Consider the following 17961-nt stretch of genomic DNA (forward strand, 5'->3'; position numbering starts at 1 on the left):
ATCATTTAAAAAAAAAAAAACAAACGTCATTAAGACTGCGTTTTGGCTCCTATAAAGGGGAACGGACTGACAGAGCAGCGACAGCATTTCCTAACTTCTAACAACATTGCTCGTTTCCTTTCAAACAAACGATAATGCAGCAGAGATGCTCCAAACATTGCGAAGTTTAAGAGTGAAGTAAAGACTGCTGTAATTTCAGACGCAAAATACCCTAGAGCTGTGTCTTCAAGAAACAATTGTTAGTGAAGTAACTTGGGCAGTCTGTCAAAAACGCAGGAGGCATCGCCTTGACTGGGAAAACCGGGAGTGGGCGCAAAAAGGCGAAACGCCTTGTCCGAGGCAACCCCGCCGACTGGTGGAACCGACCCAGACGACTTCGGGTCTTGCACCCAAGTCCACGGGCCAGGTGTGACACTCAGGGCTCTGAAGTACCGCGTCGATGCACGTTTGCCTTCTGAGCCCTCCAACACTGAAGTGCGGCGAAAGGAATACGGGCTGGCTTTGCAGGTCCAGCATTACGTGAAGACTCCTGCAAAACCAGAGGAGCCATTCATGCATTAGAATGCCTTTTTCTCTGCCCTCTTTAGAGGTAAACCGGCTGGATTAGGTTACACCAAATGTCCACCTCACTGGCATCTTTATTCTAATTGTCAATGCCTAACAAACAGCATAAGCACGAGGCAATTAGGTAAGAATGCTTCCCAGAATACTCCTGTAGCTTTCCACAGCACAGGATTTTATAGCGTTTTATCAACACTAGCTTTACCTGAAACAAGACAAGTTAAAAAATAACTACTTCGCAGACACACGCTGCATAACCAGGTAGGTAAGAAAACAGCTGGAGTTCCAAGGTCATGTATAGGATGCTCTTTAATCTTAGTAAAGTTTGACAATGATGTGGCTTTTGTACTTTTAGTATAAAATCCTGGAAATCCAAAAAATACTGTATAGTGTTGCTCCATACAGTCAAAGTAACAGCAGTGCTCCCTGGCAAGTAAAATAATAATCTGCTAACCTATTGATTTCCAGTTTTAACCTATTGATTCCCAGAAGACTTAAAGTCTACATATTTCTCCTCATCAGATACGTTACCCAGGTTCGCTTTCTCCCTATGCCTAGACAGGAATTCTTTAAAATATTTACCTCACAGATGCAACCGACTGCATCAGAGCTTAGTCATAAATTTTTTTTGTAGCCAACATCAGTTTTTGTGAAGTCTTTCCCAGCAAATGTTTCCCACCATCTCTCAGCTGCTCTCAGTACACCCTCGAATCTGCCTACACTCCCGTTTCTCTCTTCTCATCCAGGATGACTGACTGGACTATAAAAAGGAAGGAAAGCGCTGCACACTAGGGAGACCTGATACCATGTTTCCTTTTAAAGGGCTTGTATACCTTCAGCTTTTTTAGGCTCAGTGGGGAGGTTTTCTGCACGGGCACAGGAGATGGGCTCAGTGGCCGATGCAGTTATCGAACCACTGGAGACACGCATTCAACTGTTCAGAAAGCAAAAATTTAATACAAATCAAATGCAAGGGAGGCTGGGCTCTCAGTTGATTTCACTGCTGCCCGAGGATCGGCATGCAGCTGATTTATCCTCTGCGCCACTGGTGGTTGTAACAGGGCTACTTTATAGACTTCTTTTTTTAAGAACGGATTGTACATCATTCCTAGCTGGCCAGAACCTGGCTTCAGCAACAAAAATGCTTCCCTGTCTGAAAACAACTGTCCTTACATCCCTAGGCTAGATTCAATCAGCACTTACAGTTCTCTTCTATGTCTATACCTGTCAATCAGAGAGATGAACGAGCACCGATGATTATCGCCCACTTTCCTCCAAGATCCTGAGCTCGTACTCTCTAGATGGCAGTGATGACACATGCTGCCCAGTCCTTTCTGGATACCAGAAGCTGCGTTCACACACACTTACATGGAATGGAAGCATTCAACTATCCATTATGCTTACACCGAGGGACCTTCACAGAAGCTGGATCTTCATTACAAACCATTCCCTTCTGCATGCATCGCTGCTTCGTCTGCTATAAGAGGTCTGCTCTACTTAAAAGCAATAGATAAAAGGGAGAATCTCCCAGTAGAAAAGACAGATTCTTTGGTTAATGTCAATTCTACAGGAAGAAAAACAGGTCCTTCCAGACTCTGTGCTGGTCTTTTGCAAAGGTGCCTTTCTACAGTGCGAGGGCAGACGAGTACTATGGAGGCTGAGTCTGGGGGTCATACGCGTAGTCGACAGACCTGTTTTAAACGTCTAGATAAGGCACTCTGAAAGAGGATCCTTTCTTTAGGAAATACAGAGAGGTTCTTGCATAACATTTTCTACTGCACAGCATCCTTTCACTGCTCTTAAGTTTACAGGAGATTTGGCAGTTTTTAGCCACAGTTTTAGTCTAAAAGACTTTCCTAGAAGAAATTAAAGCGAAACTCTTCGTGGGAAGTTGTGAATTTGAACGAGTCTGTGTTAAGCGTCCTGGGTGACTCTGAAGGAGATCCTGCTGAACCTTGGCTTTTCCTGGAAGCTGCTGAGCACTTCCGGATGAACTGGCAGTTCTTGTTGCGGATGTTTCCCTTCACTTCCACAACGCTGGCAGATTTCACAGCTTAAAGGTAGGGGAGAAAGGAGCAATAAGAGATGTTTAGTCATCTCATATAGTGAGGTCCCACTCTGCAAAGCAAGATGGAAGGCGGGAGGGAAGCCCTTTCTTCTTCTCTTCCCCCACCATGCAAAGTTCTCCTACCTGTTTCCATGAGCTTCAGCTCTTTGCACCACTCCTCCTCCATCTTCTTCCTGTAGTCTCCAAACATGGCTCTCATGAGCTGACGTTTCTTCACCAGTGGAGCCTTCTCATTGCGCAGCGTCTTGATCGCACGGCGAGCCTCCTCGGCTGAAACAGTGCAAAGGAGAAACAACGTACAGTTTAAGACTCCCCCCCGGCTCTGAGGCTGCACGCCTGCCGACCCTTCCCACAGGGGAGATCTCTTGTTTACTTGAATGCTTACCCTGCTTTGGAGTGGCTTTCTGCGTCTTCAGGCCAAGTTCCAGCTGTTCCACACACCAGTCCACCTCTTTCCACAGCTGGTCATCTGACTGCTATGCAACATGGAGCAGAGTGAGCATGAGGGAAGAAGTCATCCAAAAATCATAGCAGCAGCTGCTACACGGGGAAAAAAAAAAGGTATCTGCCTAAAGTCAGGACTACTCCAAATTTCATGTTCTGGGGATCACTTTATGGACTTCTTGGCATTTTCCCTATAGTGCTTTTCATTGGATAAATATAAAGCACTGGACAAATATTTAGCTGCAACTCACTGCCTCTGTTTGATGGATTTAATATTTGGCTGCCATTCAGATGATACTGTTTTCTGGAAAGCTGTCCAGATCCTTTCCTCTGAAAAAAGAAAATCGACTCACAGACGGGAGGAATAAGCATTAACAAGAATAAAAACCCTACCCCCACACCTGCACAAAACCAAAAAGCAAACAATGGACAAAATCAGAAGCCGAGTCTTGGTGTCTTGGCTCCTGCTCACTCAACCAGGAATGTGTGAGAAAGAAGCTGAAGCCTGGGAAGACGGAAGAAGCCACGTCCCATCGAGCAAAGCCAGCTGTGCCTAACTGAACAGTGGAAAGGAGAGGAAAACAGGGCTGCACCCTGGGGCCAAAGCAATTCTTAACTGTCATGTATACACAAAAGCCCTCACACTCTCTCCTCCTTTTCCTTACAACAGTCTCCTTCCAATGGACTGGAAGGGTTTTACATCACCTTCACACCTTTCTAGCTTTCTCTTACTCAGCAGTGTTTGTCGGTAGGGTTGTTGGTGAAGCAGCACTTTGGTTGGAATGCTTCAGAGGCAGGTGAACACCCAGTGCGACTTCGATGTACAGAGTTAATGACAGCAGATTTTTTTTGCAATTTTGTATTTCAGTATTGCTCAGCTGGCATTGTTTGTCAATAATAACTACACCGGTGCTGAAAAGAAAAAAATAAAAATGAGGACTTGGACCTTAGCAGGACATTAGAAAACCTCAGGGTGTGCCTTAATGGTATGTTTACACACAACTTGCAACTCAGTCGAGTTCTGGGCCATGCCTTACAGCGGGAACCTTCTTGGACGCACCTTAAGCTTTGCATCACACCTGGCCACAGCCTTGGCTACACCAGCAGCAGCTCCGCACCTCGGCTTCGCTATTTGCATTACGAGAGCAGTTCATCGTACCCGGTAACGTGGAAAATGGGGGTACAGTGCCTGGTTCAGCACACACGGATACCAGCTCGGTACTGACTGAGAAGAGTTACCAGCATTTTTTTTAATTTTTTTTTTTAAGACTATGTGGCACCCAGCTTCCCGGGATTAGCCGTCACAAATCTAAACATTAAATGTTTCAGCACGAGTCTGAAGCAGACAATGAAGGACCGTTAACTTCCTATCCACTAGTTAGGTTCCTCAACTGTCCAGCACAGAAAGAAAGCAGCCGCTGTAAGAAATAAGTGGCAATCCTTGTCTTTCAGCCTTCATCTCAAGCCAGTATACTAACTGTTAAACTATGCAAAGAGATAAAGCTTCTCTTTTGCTCCAGGGTTTATAAATTATGGGGTCCCATCAATAATTAAATACCTGAGAGGTCTCATCCTGGTGGTGATTATCTTTATTCTGACATCCGTTGGCTTCTGGCTTTGCCTTCCTGTTGATCTCAGTTTCTTCTGTCTCCTTTTTACTGACAGATGTTTTTTGTTTCTTCTTCTTTTTCTTCTTCTGGGCAGCTCCATCTGCTGTTAAATTCTCTGTCCCTGTCTCATCTCCAGGGGCAGTCTCTGGTTGGGGGATCGTTAACGTGACATGGTTTTTATCCTCTTTGGGTGTACTACTTGCAGTTTGAATCAACTCAGGCTTCTGCAAAGCTGAAACCTGCGGGACGCCTGCTGATTCAGCAGGCAGTGAATTACCCAGCACTTCATGATCTGCTGTACATTCTACGTGTTGGCTTGCGGGAACTGATGGAACCAGAAGACAGCCTTCATCTGGGACAGGAAAGTTGAAAGCAAGCTTGGGTTCTTGTCCAGAGGCAGCAAAACTCAAGGCTCCATTCCAGTTCTCCTGCTCGGTGGCTTTTACGTCGGTTTGTATCCGCTCAACGCCACTGACACCAGACGCCGCTTCCAAAGATGTGCCAGTTGCTGCTGGGTCAACCTCAGAAAGTGTAAAATCAAATGGGAAGCTGTTGTCAGATGACATGAACCGCTTTGGCTTTGCCTCGGAGATTTGGTCAGATTGTTTCCCATACACCACACCATCTGGAGCCTGCCCATTGCTTTGCTGTCCTTTCATGTCACCAGGTTTCATGTCTAGAAAAGATAAATAATGTTCCTATCAATATGCCAGCTTCCTGCTCTGGGGATGCCACTGCTACCATGACTCCCTCTCTAGGGCACTGCAGAAAGGCGATGCAATCAAAACCCGGCACGTAAGACATCTCCAGAAAAGAACCAAATACCACCCATCCCCCAAAGGGACAGTTCCAGCTCACCTGCCTTCTCCGTGCTCTTCTGATCCTCAGCCATTTTGGGACGATAATCCCCAAACACGTGGTTCATCACTTGTCGCTTCTTCACAAAAGGAGTCTCATGGGAGCGCAGGACGTTGAGAATGCGCTGTGTCTCCTCTGCTGCACTCGAGAAAAAAACCGAGAGAGACAAGTAACAGGTTATGGTGTGCCTTACAAACCATACCGTGGCATGCTGGTGACTGGTTCTCTTCTGAACGCGTTCTGTGTTCATACCACCTCTGACTAATCCATGACTGGCATTCGGTTCGAAGAAAACTCCAAATGCTTTTAGAAGCTGAAATACTGTGAAATGTTCTTGAAAAAAAAAAAAAAAATCTTAACTGCTTATTATATATGTTAAGAATCTTACACTGCAGTAACTGCACTACTAATGGCACAGAAGCTACACAGGGCTTAATAACCCTTCCCCCAAATTAACTGAGAAATCCAAGAGCCTAGCTTGGTGTCTCTTCTCTGGAAAAGCAGAAAAAATCTTAGTGAGCACACCCTAAAAAGCAGGACTTTTGCTTGACTCTCATACAAACTGGCCTGACCACAACAGTAATCCCAATTCTTTGGGTGAGAGCAAATTCTCTAAAAAGCACGGTCGTTCTGTGACAGTGGTCTCCAAAGATCTCCGTTTGGGAACTCCAGATACGCACAGTCTTCCAGTGTTTGTCTCACACATTTCAAGCCGTAAAAAAGCCTCATGTACTCGACTAGTATTTTGGAAGGGGCAGACACCCATCTCTCTTGGCTGCAGTGCATCTCTCCGGGACTCCCCATATGAGCTGTACCTTTGCAGATCCACCACCGAGAGCCCCAAGCTCGGAACAGAGTAACAGCATGCAAGTGCGAAGCAGAAATGGGGCCGTACCTACCCAAAAAGCGCGGGTGGTACGCAAAACAGTGGGGCTGTACCCACCCAAAAAAAGTGGGATGTATCTTCATAGCACCTGGGCATCAGGGTCCTGAGCACACATTCCCCGCTTCCTCAAGGGGCTTAGCTGGCTGCATTCTAGGCCTGCTTGCTAATAAGAGGTGTTACAAAGAAAGAGCTTGACAAAGCTTCAGGGGAACCTCTCCCGCTCCCGCACTTGGGAGTTATTTTTCGATGAGGATCCCATGTATAGCACTGCTGCAGCCAGGTACCTCACGGATCCAGACCTTGAATTCCTGGCTAGAGCTTGGATCTGTCTCATCACAAAACAGTCTGATGCTCCCGCGTGGTGTGTGGGCACATATTCATCGCTGCTACGCCCTCACGCGCACCGGCAAACACTCACCTAGGCGTCTTACAAAGGGCAGTCACACCCCTCCTCTACACGTTAGGTACAGCAGCAGGAGCAGGACATACGTCCTCATCCATTTACAAGCTGGCCTGACTAGATCACACTGTGATCTTCTGGAAAGCATTTTGTAAGATTTAACCGTTCACGTTGTTTCTCCTTGGACCAGAACAGTGAGGAACAAGCTTCACAAATATAAACCTACTGGCGCCTCAGGGCCAGATGCCCTGACACAGTATTTCCTTAAGACTGGAAAACAAAAGCAAAACTGTGGCAGAACTGAACAACAATCCGTTAGATGGGAAAATATGAACTTGAGAAAGAATGCAGAAAACAGGAATGAAAGATAAAGCTGCTTCCAGACAGATTAATTCAAAGCTCAATGCTTTATGCTGTTTTATAGCTGCTTCCAGACAGACTAATTCAAAGCTCAATGCTTTATGCTGTTTTATATTTAGAAGACATCCCATACAACACAAGAATAGGAAAAAGACAGGAGAGAAGAAACAGAAAAACGTCCAGGTCTGCCAAATCTGAACTGACGTTGGAATATGGCTGCAGACTGCAAAAGAGGCAACATACCTTGTTTCGGGGCTGGGCTGAGGCGAAGATTTGCCTCCAGCTGTGAAATGCACCACTCCAGCTCCTCCTGGAACGTGCCTTGGGGAGCCTTGGACATGGGATGGGGGAAGGCACAATGTTTACAAGCAGCACAGATCTCTCACCCGCAAAACTGGTTCCAAATCTGAGTTTTCTGAAGTTCCCTCCCCTCTTACGTGGGAGATCAGACCGGCGGGTCATAAACCCCTTTTCTGGCTTTACACTTCAGGCGCGTGGTGTAAAAGCTCCATTTATACCATAAATCAAGACAGCACGGGGTGGGACACAGACTCTGCAATATTGCCTGTTTGGAGGGCACCAAATAAGCCCTCTTCATTACAAAAATCAGAGACAATAAATTCTTACTAGCACTAAGCCACCCTCTCCTGACAAGCCAGGACTTCCCACAGATTGGTTTTGTTTTGGTTTATTATTTTTTTTTCTCCTCCTCACATTTTAAAGGCCCCAAACCAAATATTTATAATTTTTCCTGAAGTTTATTCCGGTGCCTGTCTCCACAGCAGGAAATTTCCCTCCAGCACAGCGTTGGCAATACGCAGAATTTATCTTTATACTAAACACAAGTCCTTAAGACCACCTTCGCTGTGTTTTTCCCCTGTGTACCTGCTGCTAGGCAGCTGGAAAGCAAGGCTCAGCAGTCTCCCTGCGAACAAGACAGTCGCTATAAGGCGTCTGGAAATGAAAACGATCTTGCTTTAGCAGAATAAGGAGGTGAGGAGGAGCTGGGAAAGGCAGGCGGGAGTGCCGGCGAGGCCCTACACCGACAGCCTCCAGCGAGCGGGGCACCGGGGAGAGCCCGGGCCCGGGTAAGAAGGGGGCGCCCCAGAAGAGGAGCGAGGGGCCAGGCCGAGCTCTTACCCGCTCCATGCCGGGCAGGCTCCGCGCCGCCGCGGGGAGGAAACCGGACCCCCGGTCACGGAACAGCGTGTGGGCCCCGGGGCTCCAGCTCCACCGTCCCTCGGCCGCCGGGGCCGGGCCGGGCCGGAGGCAACCGCCGAGGCCGAGGCGTGAAGGAGGGAAAGACCCTGCCGCCGTGCGCCGGGTGAAGGCCTCCCCTGCCCGGTCCGCCCGCCGCCCCTCCGCCCGCCGCCCGGGCCCCGCGCTTCCGTTCCGCCCTCCGCGCTGAGCGGACAGCGGGGCCTGCCCGAGCCCGCCTCGCCCCGCGGGGCCCCGGCACAGACCCGTCGAGGAGGGCCGGGGGCGAGGGGCTCCTCACTGACCGCCACGGGCCACCGGGGCGGCCCTTCCGCTCGGCCCGGGGCAACCGCAGGGGAAGGCCCGCGGAGGCCACCGGCACCAGCGCCGTCCGCCTCGGCCCTCCGGAGCCTGCCCTCGCCGGGTGAAGGCACGAAGCTGCCTCCGAAGCCGGCCGAGCCAAGGGCCAGAGGTGCCGCGCTCCCACCTTGGCGGGGCGTTTGCCCCTCGCCCCCGGCCCTCCTCGACGGGTCTGTGCCGGGCCCGCGTCCCCGCCGGCGGGACGCCCGCCGTCCGCCCGCCCTGTCGCCAAATCCCCGCGGCGCCTTCGGGAGCGCCCGCATCTGCCCGGTCCCCAGCGGAGCGCGGAGGCCACGGTGCCACCGGCGTCCCGGCCCGGCGCACGGCCTGCCGCCATGCGGCACTGCGGGCGAGGGGCATACACAGACACGGGTATCATCCAATTCCACCTCTGGTTTAGATTTCGATTATTTAATTTTTAAAATAATAATAATAATAAAAAGTTATAGACACCTTGTTTCATATGCATGGGATTTTTTTTTCCCCTTGGATTTTTTTTCCAACACCAGTCAAAAGCGTCCCCCCGGCTGAGATTCGTAAAGCTGTGGCATGTCACATTTCACAGCACGGTGTTTGACGTCTCTTTCAAATGCTTCAAATCGTGGATGTTATAGTTTCTGCTGACGTTGGCAGTTGATGTTAGAAATTCTCCAAGGCTGCCAGTTATTCCAGCAGGGCTCTAAAGCGCTAGGAAAGCACTTCCAAATGTTGCTGCTAAAGGTTATAAAAAAGTGCTGGAAAAATCGTCATGCTTCTGCCAATCCCGAGCAGATTTTTGCCTTGCCTTACAACCGCCACCCCTGCTAACACTTAGCCCTTGTCTAAGCCCTCACCTCACTACAAAAACCATCTAATTGGTCTGAGACTTATCAGAGGTTGAGACTTAACGCAAGGCTTTTCTGACCGCAGTAGGTTCGAAATCAGCATCAGTATTCTCATAGAAGTGTCCAAGTGTCAGGAAAAGAGCTGACAGTCAAGTATTGGAGAAGATAATAATGAGCACGGGAATAATGAGCTATCAGCAACTGTCTTGAAAGGCCAGAATCCCAACTGCAGTTTTCCTCTCCCTCAGTCCCTGAGCTGGGACTGAGGGCTCGTGAGCCCGTCACCACCAGTCTGGATGCATCCCATAAAGCAAAAGCTTCCCGTTGTGGCCTGAGGAACGCACAAACCCATCAGACAATGCAATGGCTCTAGGAGGTATGGCTGGGCACAGAGCCTGCAGAACCCTTCTAGCCAGAATGAAGGGTTAAGAGGAACATTGCTTTCTGTGGCGGGATGTTGTCCGTGTCTCCAGCCGAAACCACTGTGCTGTGGACTCAATGCCCATGCAGGGAAAAGGCACAAAGGACCAGCAATGCCTCATTTTTCCTGGGTTTGATCTCTGCCCTGAGGATTCAGCCCACACGGATTCACAGTCCCACAATGGCACCGAGTCTCCCCCATAATGGCGAGCTGTGACAGCCTTGCTCCGAGGACACACGACAGGGGGACTGCCGGGGAATTAGAACGTGATCCTCCACTTCTGCTGACACAACAGGAACCTTTTAAGGTGAAGAGCTGCGAGCTGAGCTGGTGGAAGCTGATGTCTAACCAGCCCCGGCTGCCTGGGAGCGAGGCAAACAGCAGGCAGAGGAATGGAAATGGCTTGAGCCCGCCTCGGGCACAGGGCAGGTTGGTGTGTGCTGTATAAAACAGCGCGAAGGCTGGGACAGCTTCACACTGCTGTAAGATGGCGACAGGAGCACCTCTGTCTGGGGACTCCATGCAGGAGAGCTGTGCAGTCCTTCAGGTCACTCCTGGGACTGACGATCCCCCCCAACACAGATTTGCCTGCTTTCCCCACTCCACCAACTGAGCACCAACAAATTTGTTGCAGGCATGGCTGTAACTGGAAGCAGCAGTTGCGCTTGGAAAACGCAGCTCTTTGGTATGAGGCTCCTTTAAGGGAGTTGCAGGAAGGAATTAAAAAAAAAAAAAAAAGAAAAAAAAAAAAGAGAAGTGGAGTGGTTACCAAAGCTGCTAACCACAGTGCCAGGGAGCCTCGCAGGGCACCAGGACAGCCCAGCGTCACATGCCTAACTCATCCTGTCTCCAGACTTCCTCGCCTGCGATGTATGTGGCTTGCACATAGAGACCGTCATTCAGCATCAGGAAATCTGCATCGGACAAGAGAGAAAGGAAGTAGCTATCAGAGAAACGGAGCAGCTGAAGCTGGCTGGGAAGACCTGGGCTCCGTGGGGAGGAGCTTCTCCCCACCCCAGAAACAGCAGCAGAATGGCAGTGCGGTGCCATCGTTGCTATGGTGGCTCTGCTCCAGGCCTGGCTGAGATGTGGGGGTCTCTCCAAAGGGCTCATGAACCACCACCAGCATCCAAGGGAAAAAAAAACCGAGCAACAGCCCAGAGCAAATCCCAGGCAGAGCGAGTCTCCCTGCTGCTCCCATGGGATGAAGATGTGTTTGCAGCAGCCCCTGCTTTGCTCCAGTACCTGGGAACCCTCACACCGTTGTCCCCATAGCAGTACCTGCATCAGAGTCGTAATTTAGTGTCCCCTTTTTGTGTTCAATCCCCAGGAGCTGGGCAGCATGCAGAGACGCTGCCTCCAACGCAGTCTCTACCGAGCACCCTTGGACAGAGAAAGGGGGAGACATTAGAGCAGCAAACAGCCCCCTTCCAGAGCGGCCCAAACCCCCTGGCTATGACAACTGCCAGCCTGGCAAGGACCCAAGCTGGAACACCCTCCCTACAGCCGGATGGAGATGGGGAGGGGAAACATCCCTATGGGAGACAGTGGAAAGAGGAAAACTGAACAGCTGGGGAGGGGAAAATCATTCACCTTTGTGAGAAAGGAGTGGGAGAGTTCACCTCTCATTAGTGCTATGGGTTAAAATGAAACCTCCCCTCAAAAAGGTGCTCATCTGAGGCCAGTGCCACTGATTCCAGCCCTTCTCATCGTGTCTTGGGGGAGAGGGAACATTCCCTGGTGGAGTGGATACAGCTACCAAGAATGAGACCTCTTCCCGTGTCAACACAGGGAGCAACAGCTTGTGGACAAGGCTCACTTACCTGTGGCTTCTTGGAAGTGTCGCACACATGTGTCCATGGTTGCCACGCTACCGCTCAGGGTCTTTGTGCCTGGGAGAGGAACAGGATGGCACTCAGCAGGTCCCACAACTCACAGCAAGGAGGAGCGAGGTGGTGGGAAAGCATAACGTGACCAGAAGGGGCAGAAATCCTGGGCTGCACAAGGAGCAAGCTGAAGGGCCCGCAGCCATTGCTGCAGGGTGACAGAACGAGGCAAGAGAGAGCCCGTGCTGGCAGCACAGGGAGAGGTACTGAGATGTCACCCCACAGCTCCACTGTAAGACCAGCTGGACTGGGTGAAACTAGCTCACAAAGCAGGAGCCTGCTGCCAGAGACAGAAGAAAGGAACCAAAAATGGAACGAGCCTTCTCTGAAATACCTTCCCAGTCTCCAACTGCTTGCAGCTTAGGGAACTTAGCAAGAAGTTAGCTAAGTAAAGACAAGGGACAACAAATATCTGTGGAATTTATCCATCCGTTCTTGACCCTGCTGGAACCTCTTGGCATCCATGACACTGGGCAACAAGATGTTCAAAGGTGCTGTGGACAGCTAAAAATGAACAGATTCCTCCTCACTCCGCCAAGATGGGGCAATCCCCCTCTTCATGAGGTGCCTCCTTCTCCCCAGGGCCAAGTCACAGCAGAGCCATTAACCGATCAGGCACCAAAACCAAAGAGGGTGGCACAACCGACTGGCACAGCAAGGTGTGCTGAGCTCTCCAGAATGGGCATGAGTGGCAGTGCTGCGCCAGCTCTTTAGCAAGAGGCACTTACCTGCAATGTAGGTGTTCAGCCCATCAATCTCCACCACCTGCTGCCCCAGCGTGTGCCGACCTGGTGCCAGCCCCATGCCAGCAATCGCATCCGTCACCAGCACCAGGCCTGAGGAACGCAAGGAAAGGGCTGCGTTAGCTTTGCAGCTGCTGCTGCTGCAGCTCTGAGCACTGCACCACACTGGCCCTTCCCAGAGAGGGCCAAGGTGTGTCTTAGCTACATCTGACCAAAGCAAGAGGGCTGGTGGATCAGCACACGTGGCTGTGACCTCTTTCAGGCAGCTAGGGCAGCATGTCACAGCACTTTGTGCGGGAGATGGCACAGCACTCGGGATGGCTGGTGACACTGCATGGGCCTGGCATGGCTCACCTCTGGGGTGGGCTCGGTGGGCGATTCGTAGAGCGGCAGGGTTGGTGTGGATGCCATCAGAGATCATGCCGTAGAAGACCCTCCGCCCAGCAGGAATCTTGTCACTCGTCAGCAGCCCCACAATCCCAGGGTCACGATGGTGGAACTGCCCAAGGGGAGAGAGGACAAGCTGTGGAGCATCACCAGGACTCGTGGGCTGAGACCCTTCCCATTAGGGGATGCAGCTGCCATCTCTATCAAACAGTCCCTGGCAGCTGGGTGCTCCATCCTTTACCAGACAAATCTGGGCATTTCCTTGAATTTCAAGAGTCTGCTACAGCCTTGAGTCTCTTTTAGATCAGGCAGTAGAAACGTGAAGCCAGGGATTCAGTGCTGAAACCTCACTGCAAGGCTTGGTATGAGACAAGCTGGGGAGAATATGCATCTGTGGAAAGCTGGAGAGAAAGCACCAAAAGCAAAACCAGTGCAGGGCAAGTGGCCTTGGCTACTCACCGGCAACATGGCATTGAAGAGGTGAGTGATGAAGGTCGCGCCGTGCTGCACAGCCTCCTCAGCCTGGGAGAGATTAGCCACTGAGTGACCTGGAAACAAAGACCAGCACATGATTTTTCTGCCCACCTCTCCATTAGTTTCCCTACAGGAGTGAGTCCCTAGGACTCGACTCTGATGCCCCACTCCAGGATGAGGTCTGAGGTGTCAGCCTCGGCACAGAGATGTCTGGCCATGACTGTGGGGAACTCTGGCAGTGGGTGTTTCACCTGAACACGTTCACTGTTCACAGCACAACCGTCACAAATGCTGCCTTGGTCCCAGAGAGTTGCCTTCAGGCTGCCCTAGAAGTCCAAGGACACTGAAAGGCTTTATATTGTCTGTATAGAGACAGTGGGGACTTTGCCAATAAAGAGTATGGGGATAAAACTACCCAGAAGGAAAATTCTTTTTTCCCCCCAATATGGACAGCAGCTCTAATGCTCTGTGGGCAAACTTTGCCTTTCTGTGGTTCTTTGCTTTATGTGGCTGCGAGATAAGAGATGCTCTGCTGTGTGAATGCCCTTCTCACTTGAGATTTAATTTCACCTTGAATAACTCCCCCCTTTTTAATACAAATAAATAAATAAAAGGATTTCTTCAATGATCTGAGGCAAAGAAGAGTTTGTGAAACAGAGGACAAGAAAAATGCAGCCAGTTTTAAGTCAGTGGCCAGCAAGACATCAGAGGGAGAGGTCTCCTACAGCGCTGCCGTTTGAAAAATGGAGTTATCAAAACTCAACAGTAACCTTTGGAAAATGATTTCACCTGTCAAATAAGGCCTAAAGCAGTTGAACTTCAGAGTTTGAACCCTTCCATGTTGTCAACCCTCAATTACATCTTTATTCAAGTAAGACTGCTATTGTCTCTTCTGTGTTTGAACAGCACCAAATACTACCTTGTGTTAAACTGCAGGGGCTCCTCAATATGAAGTCTGGCCCTTTACCGTACAAAGGGTGACAGATTTGCAGCATTGAGCGAGGTCCCCATTTGTGACAGGTGTGTCACCTCCATATAGGTCAGGGAAAAGAGAATCCTACCCCACCTAGTTGCACTGAGACACTGTTAGAGATGCTACAGCCCCGAGAGAGGGGCTAGTGGCCCGTGTGGCACAGGGAGGCTCCTGCGCCCCAGCCCTTACCGAGCGAGACGCAGATGCCCCGCTTGGTGAGTTCCCGGATCACCTCACTGCTCCTCTTCATCTCTGGGGCCAGAGTGACTATCCGGACGCAGTCCAGGGACCCGTAGGTGGCAAGTAGGTCCTGGAAGGCACCTGCTTCGAAGGTGCGGAGGCAGTGCTCCGGGTGCGCCCCTTTCTTCTCCTTGCTGATGAATGGTCCTTCCAGATGTGCCCCTGCCCAAACAGGGACACAAAGGCATGACCCTTCCTCGCCCCATCAGGGACTGAGAAACCCACTGTGTCTATCCTGCTCCAGTCAAACTCTTGCCATTCTCCTGCAGCAAAACACATGCCTCGGGTAACGCTGAGCTCAGCAAAAGATGCAGTGCTGGCAACTGGCCAGGCCAAACCACCCCACTGCCATTACCCTGGGGGGCCCAAAGGGACTGGAGAGGTGCATGTAGCATGAGAGACCATGGCAAAGGCCAGGGACAGGCTGAGGGAGAAAGCGGGTCTGTGCCCTCCTGTGCATCCCTCCCATCAAGACAGCTCCAGCCCCCATTTGTGCTGTTCCTACAGTAGCTTCTTTCCCCTTAACAACGAACAAGCTAATTGCCTGCCTAGAGTAGCACCAGAGAGGACAAAACCACTTACCCAGGATACCTGCTCCATGGGCTCCACCATTTCTTATACTGATCTGGGGCAGAACCTAGAGAAAGGGGTTTGTCAGACGCGGCACCCCAGCTTGCCAAAACAAACCCAAACGTCGGGTCCGCAGAGAGCTTTGTAGCTGGACCACTCGGGACCATCAGCCAAGCACAGCTCGCAAAGAAAAAGCCAGCTGCAAGCCACGTTGTGCAAAGCTGGCCTGGGAGACATCGCTGTCTCGGCAGTCTAAAGGTTAAGAGCAAGAAATCCAGGGGTAGAGTCCAGCGTCTCACACCCACGGCTTTTCCACCAAGGCAGCTACTCCAGTCTCCGCAGGCCCAGCCTTGGCACTCTCACCTCTCGGTACCAACCTCAGCCCTTTGTCACCCTGCGGATGAGAGGGGAGAAAGTCACTTACCTGGTGGTACACAGATGGAGGAGAGGTCACCAGGGTGGGACAGAAGGACGTCACTCCATGGGAGAGGATTTTCTGACTGACCAGGTCAATCCCTGATTTGAAGTCATCTGTAGCCAGAGAGAAGTCCACCCCAAAGCCTCCTGCACCATCAACAAAACAGAGATGAAACTGCAGCTTCCCCACCCGAAAATGCCGAAGAAACATTTTGCGTGCTGGAGCGAGCCACTCCATTTCTACAGCGAAGAAGGGCTGTAGAAGGGCTCCACCAGCACTTCCGTCCTGCATTCGCAAGGCTCTGTGAGTACAAATCTAACCAACGCTGTCCTGCTGAAGTGCCTTTCCACACAGCATCGCAGCTTTTTGCAAGCACCAACTTTTTATTTTGTTGCAGGGCAAAATCTGAGGATTCCCCATTAAAGAGAGGATCAGACTTCCAACATAAGCTAGCACAGAACAAGCCCCTCTTCATCCTCAGGGAAGAGCAGGTAACATTTGTTCCCTTGAGAAGTCCTGCTCTGTCCTCCCCGCGCTCTGGAAAGGGAAGGATGGTCATCCTGCCAGCACGGGAGCAGGATAAAATGTTGATAAAAATGAGGTTAAGAGCTGAAAACCCCACCCAGACAAAGGGGACCAATTACACGACAGCAGCAACCATGGGCAAAATTGTTCTTTATCGTTAGTTGAGTGACTCACATCTCCCCTGGGCAGCTGAAACGCACTCGGTCATGGCCAGTATGCATGCAGCAGGGTTTGAAGGACTGGGATGAACAAACCCGGGACCCCTCACCCCTCTGCGAGCACACATGGCTTCACCGTACCGTTGATCTGGACATCGATGAAGCCTGGGGCGATGATGCTGTCCTTACAGTCCAGCTGGATGTCGGCTGAGCCCTTCTCGTCGAAGAAGAGTTTCTCCGGGTTGAGGATCTTTCCCTCTCGCACCCACAGGTCCTCCCTGGAGGGACAATCACACGAATGCCAAGTTCCTGTGCCATCAGCGGTGCAGCAGATGGGAGCGGGTGGCCATGGCCCTGGCGACAGGGGTGGCCTCAGGCAGAGCGGACCCCACCAGCAGCCTCCGCCATGGGCTCTCCGATGTCTACTAGGGCAAAGCTGCCCTTCCAGCAGCAGGATGACCAGCAGCCCACTCTGTGCCAGGCCTCTGGCTCTACAAAACTCATGGGAATGGGATTTTCATGGGCTGCCCGTCAAACGTGGTGGCGGTGGCCAAGGGGCCCACGGCTGGCAGAGGAGGCCAAACGAAGGACAAGGGGAGAGGAGCGGGGCCGCACATGGGGCACGCCTCATCTCCTTCAAAATCAGACGGAGGGGACGAGGGACAGTGGGCACACGGGGGGCAGCGGCTGATGCACTGGGGGACCTGTGGGACAGTCCCCGGGTGTCCCAGGTCCCAGGTCAGCTCTGCAGCCCAGCCATGAGGCCCGGGCACCCCCCGGCAGCCCCAGCGCCCTCTGGCAGCTCCGGCACCCCCAGTACCCCCGGCAGCCCCGGTACCCCCGGCAGCCCTCGGCAGCCCCGGCACCCCCAGTACCCCCGGCAGCCCTCGGCAGCGCCGGCACCCCCAGTACCCCCGGCAGCCCCGGTACCCCCGGCAGCCCTCGGCAGCCCCGGCACCCCCCGCAGCCCTCACCTCTGGAGCCGGTGGCTCCTCAGGATGCGGCAGTTGGTGAATTGGATGATGGGCGCGTCCGAGACGGATTTGTTGGACGGCATCGCGGGGCTGCGGCGGCAGCGGCAGCCGCCGGGAACGGGGGACAACCCGCCCCTCCCCACCCCCGCTGACCGGGAACCAGGGTTGGTGGAGCGGGGCAAGGCCGCGGCTTCAGGGAGCCGGTGAGGGGCGGAGGGTCCGGAGCACCGCCCCAGGGGCAGGCGGCCTGTCGGCCCCCGCCCCTCCCCGGGGCTCCGGGCCGGCGCTGTGAGGAAAAGGCCTCGCCGTGCGCCCCGGTGAGGCCCGGGCCCCGTTCAGCCCCCCCTCCCCTGGCGGGGTCCGGGACACCCGGGGGCGGGGCCAGGGGTGGGGCCGGGGCGGGGCGCGGAGCAGCGCGAGCGCCGGCCTCACCCCGCGGCGCCGCTGGTTCCCCGTCACGTGACCCCTCTCAGCTGACGAGCCGGGATTCCCCTTGAGCCCCGCCCCACGTGACCGTCCCCCGCGGAGCCGCCATCATGGGGAGGGCGCCGCCATCTTGAGGCGGGCCGAGGGGAGCGGCCAGGCCAGGGCCTTGCTTTGAGGGCGGGTGGTGAAGGAGAACCG

At 52.5% G+C, this 17961-nt stretch overlaps 2 protein-coding genes across 2 annotated transcripts; both read right to left on the reverse strand.

Annotated features, from left to right (window-relative positions):
• Positions 1-852: 852 nt before the first annotated feature.
• Positions 853-9007, reverse strand: C8H8orf33 (chromosome 8 C8orf33 homolog). Its single transcript, XM_074599344.1, has 8 exons — positions 8767-9007; positions 8328-8680; positions 7431-7518; positions 5542-5679; positions 4632-5359; positions 3015-3105; positions 2753-2899; positions 853-2614 (listed from the first exon to the last, which is right to left on the reverse strand). The coding sequence occupies exons 1-8, from the start codon at positions 9005-9007 to the stop codon at positions 2418-2420; spliced, it is 1983 nt and encodes a 660-aa protein (XP_074455445.1). The 3' UTR covers positions 853-2417.
• Positions 9008-9139: 132 nt separating this feature from the next.
• On the reverse strand, positions 9140-17681 carry AMDHD2 (amidohydrolase domain containing 2). Its single transcript, XM_074597823.1, has 12 exons — positions 17338-17681; positions 16505-16641; positions 15687-15826; positions 15275-15329; positions 14642-14854; positions 13465-13553; positions 12973-13117; positions 12604-12711; positions 11813-11881; positions 11271-11372; positions 10823-10903; positions 9140-10685 (listed from the first exon to the last, which is right to left on the reverse strand). The coding sequence occupies exons 1-12, from the start codon at positions 17418-17420 to the stop codon at positions 10462-10464; spliced, it is 1446 nt and encodes a 481-aa protein (XP_074453924.1). The 5' UTR covers positions 17421-17681; the 3' UTR covers positions 9140-10461.
• Between the last annotated feature and the right edge of the window lie 280 nt (positions 17682-17961).

Source organism: Larus michahellis, chromosome 8 (genome assembly GCF_964199755.1).
Source record: "Larus michahellis chromosome 8, bLarMic1.1, whole genome shotgun sequence".
Taxonomy (NCBI): domain Eukaryota; kingdom Metazoa; phylum Chordata; class Aves; order Charadriiformes; family Laridae; genus Larus; species Larus michahellis.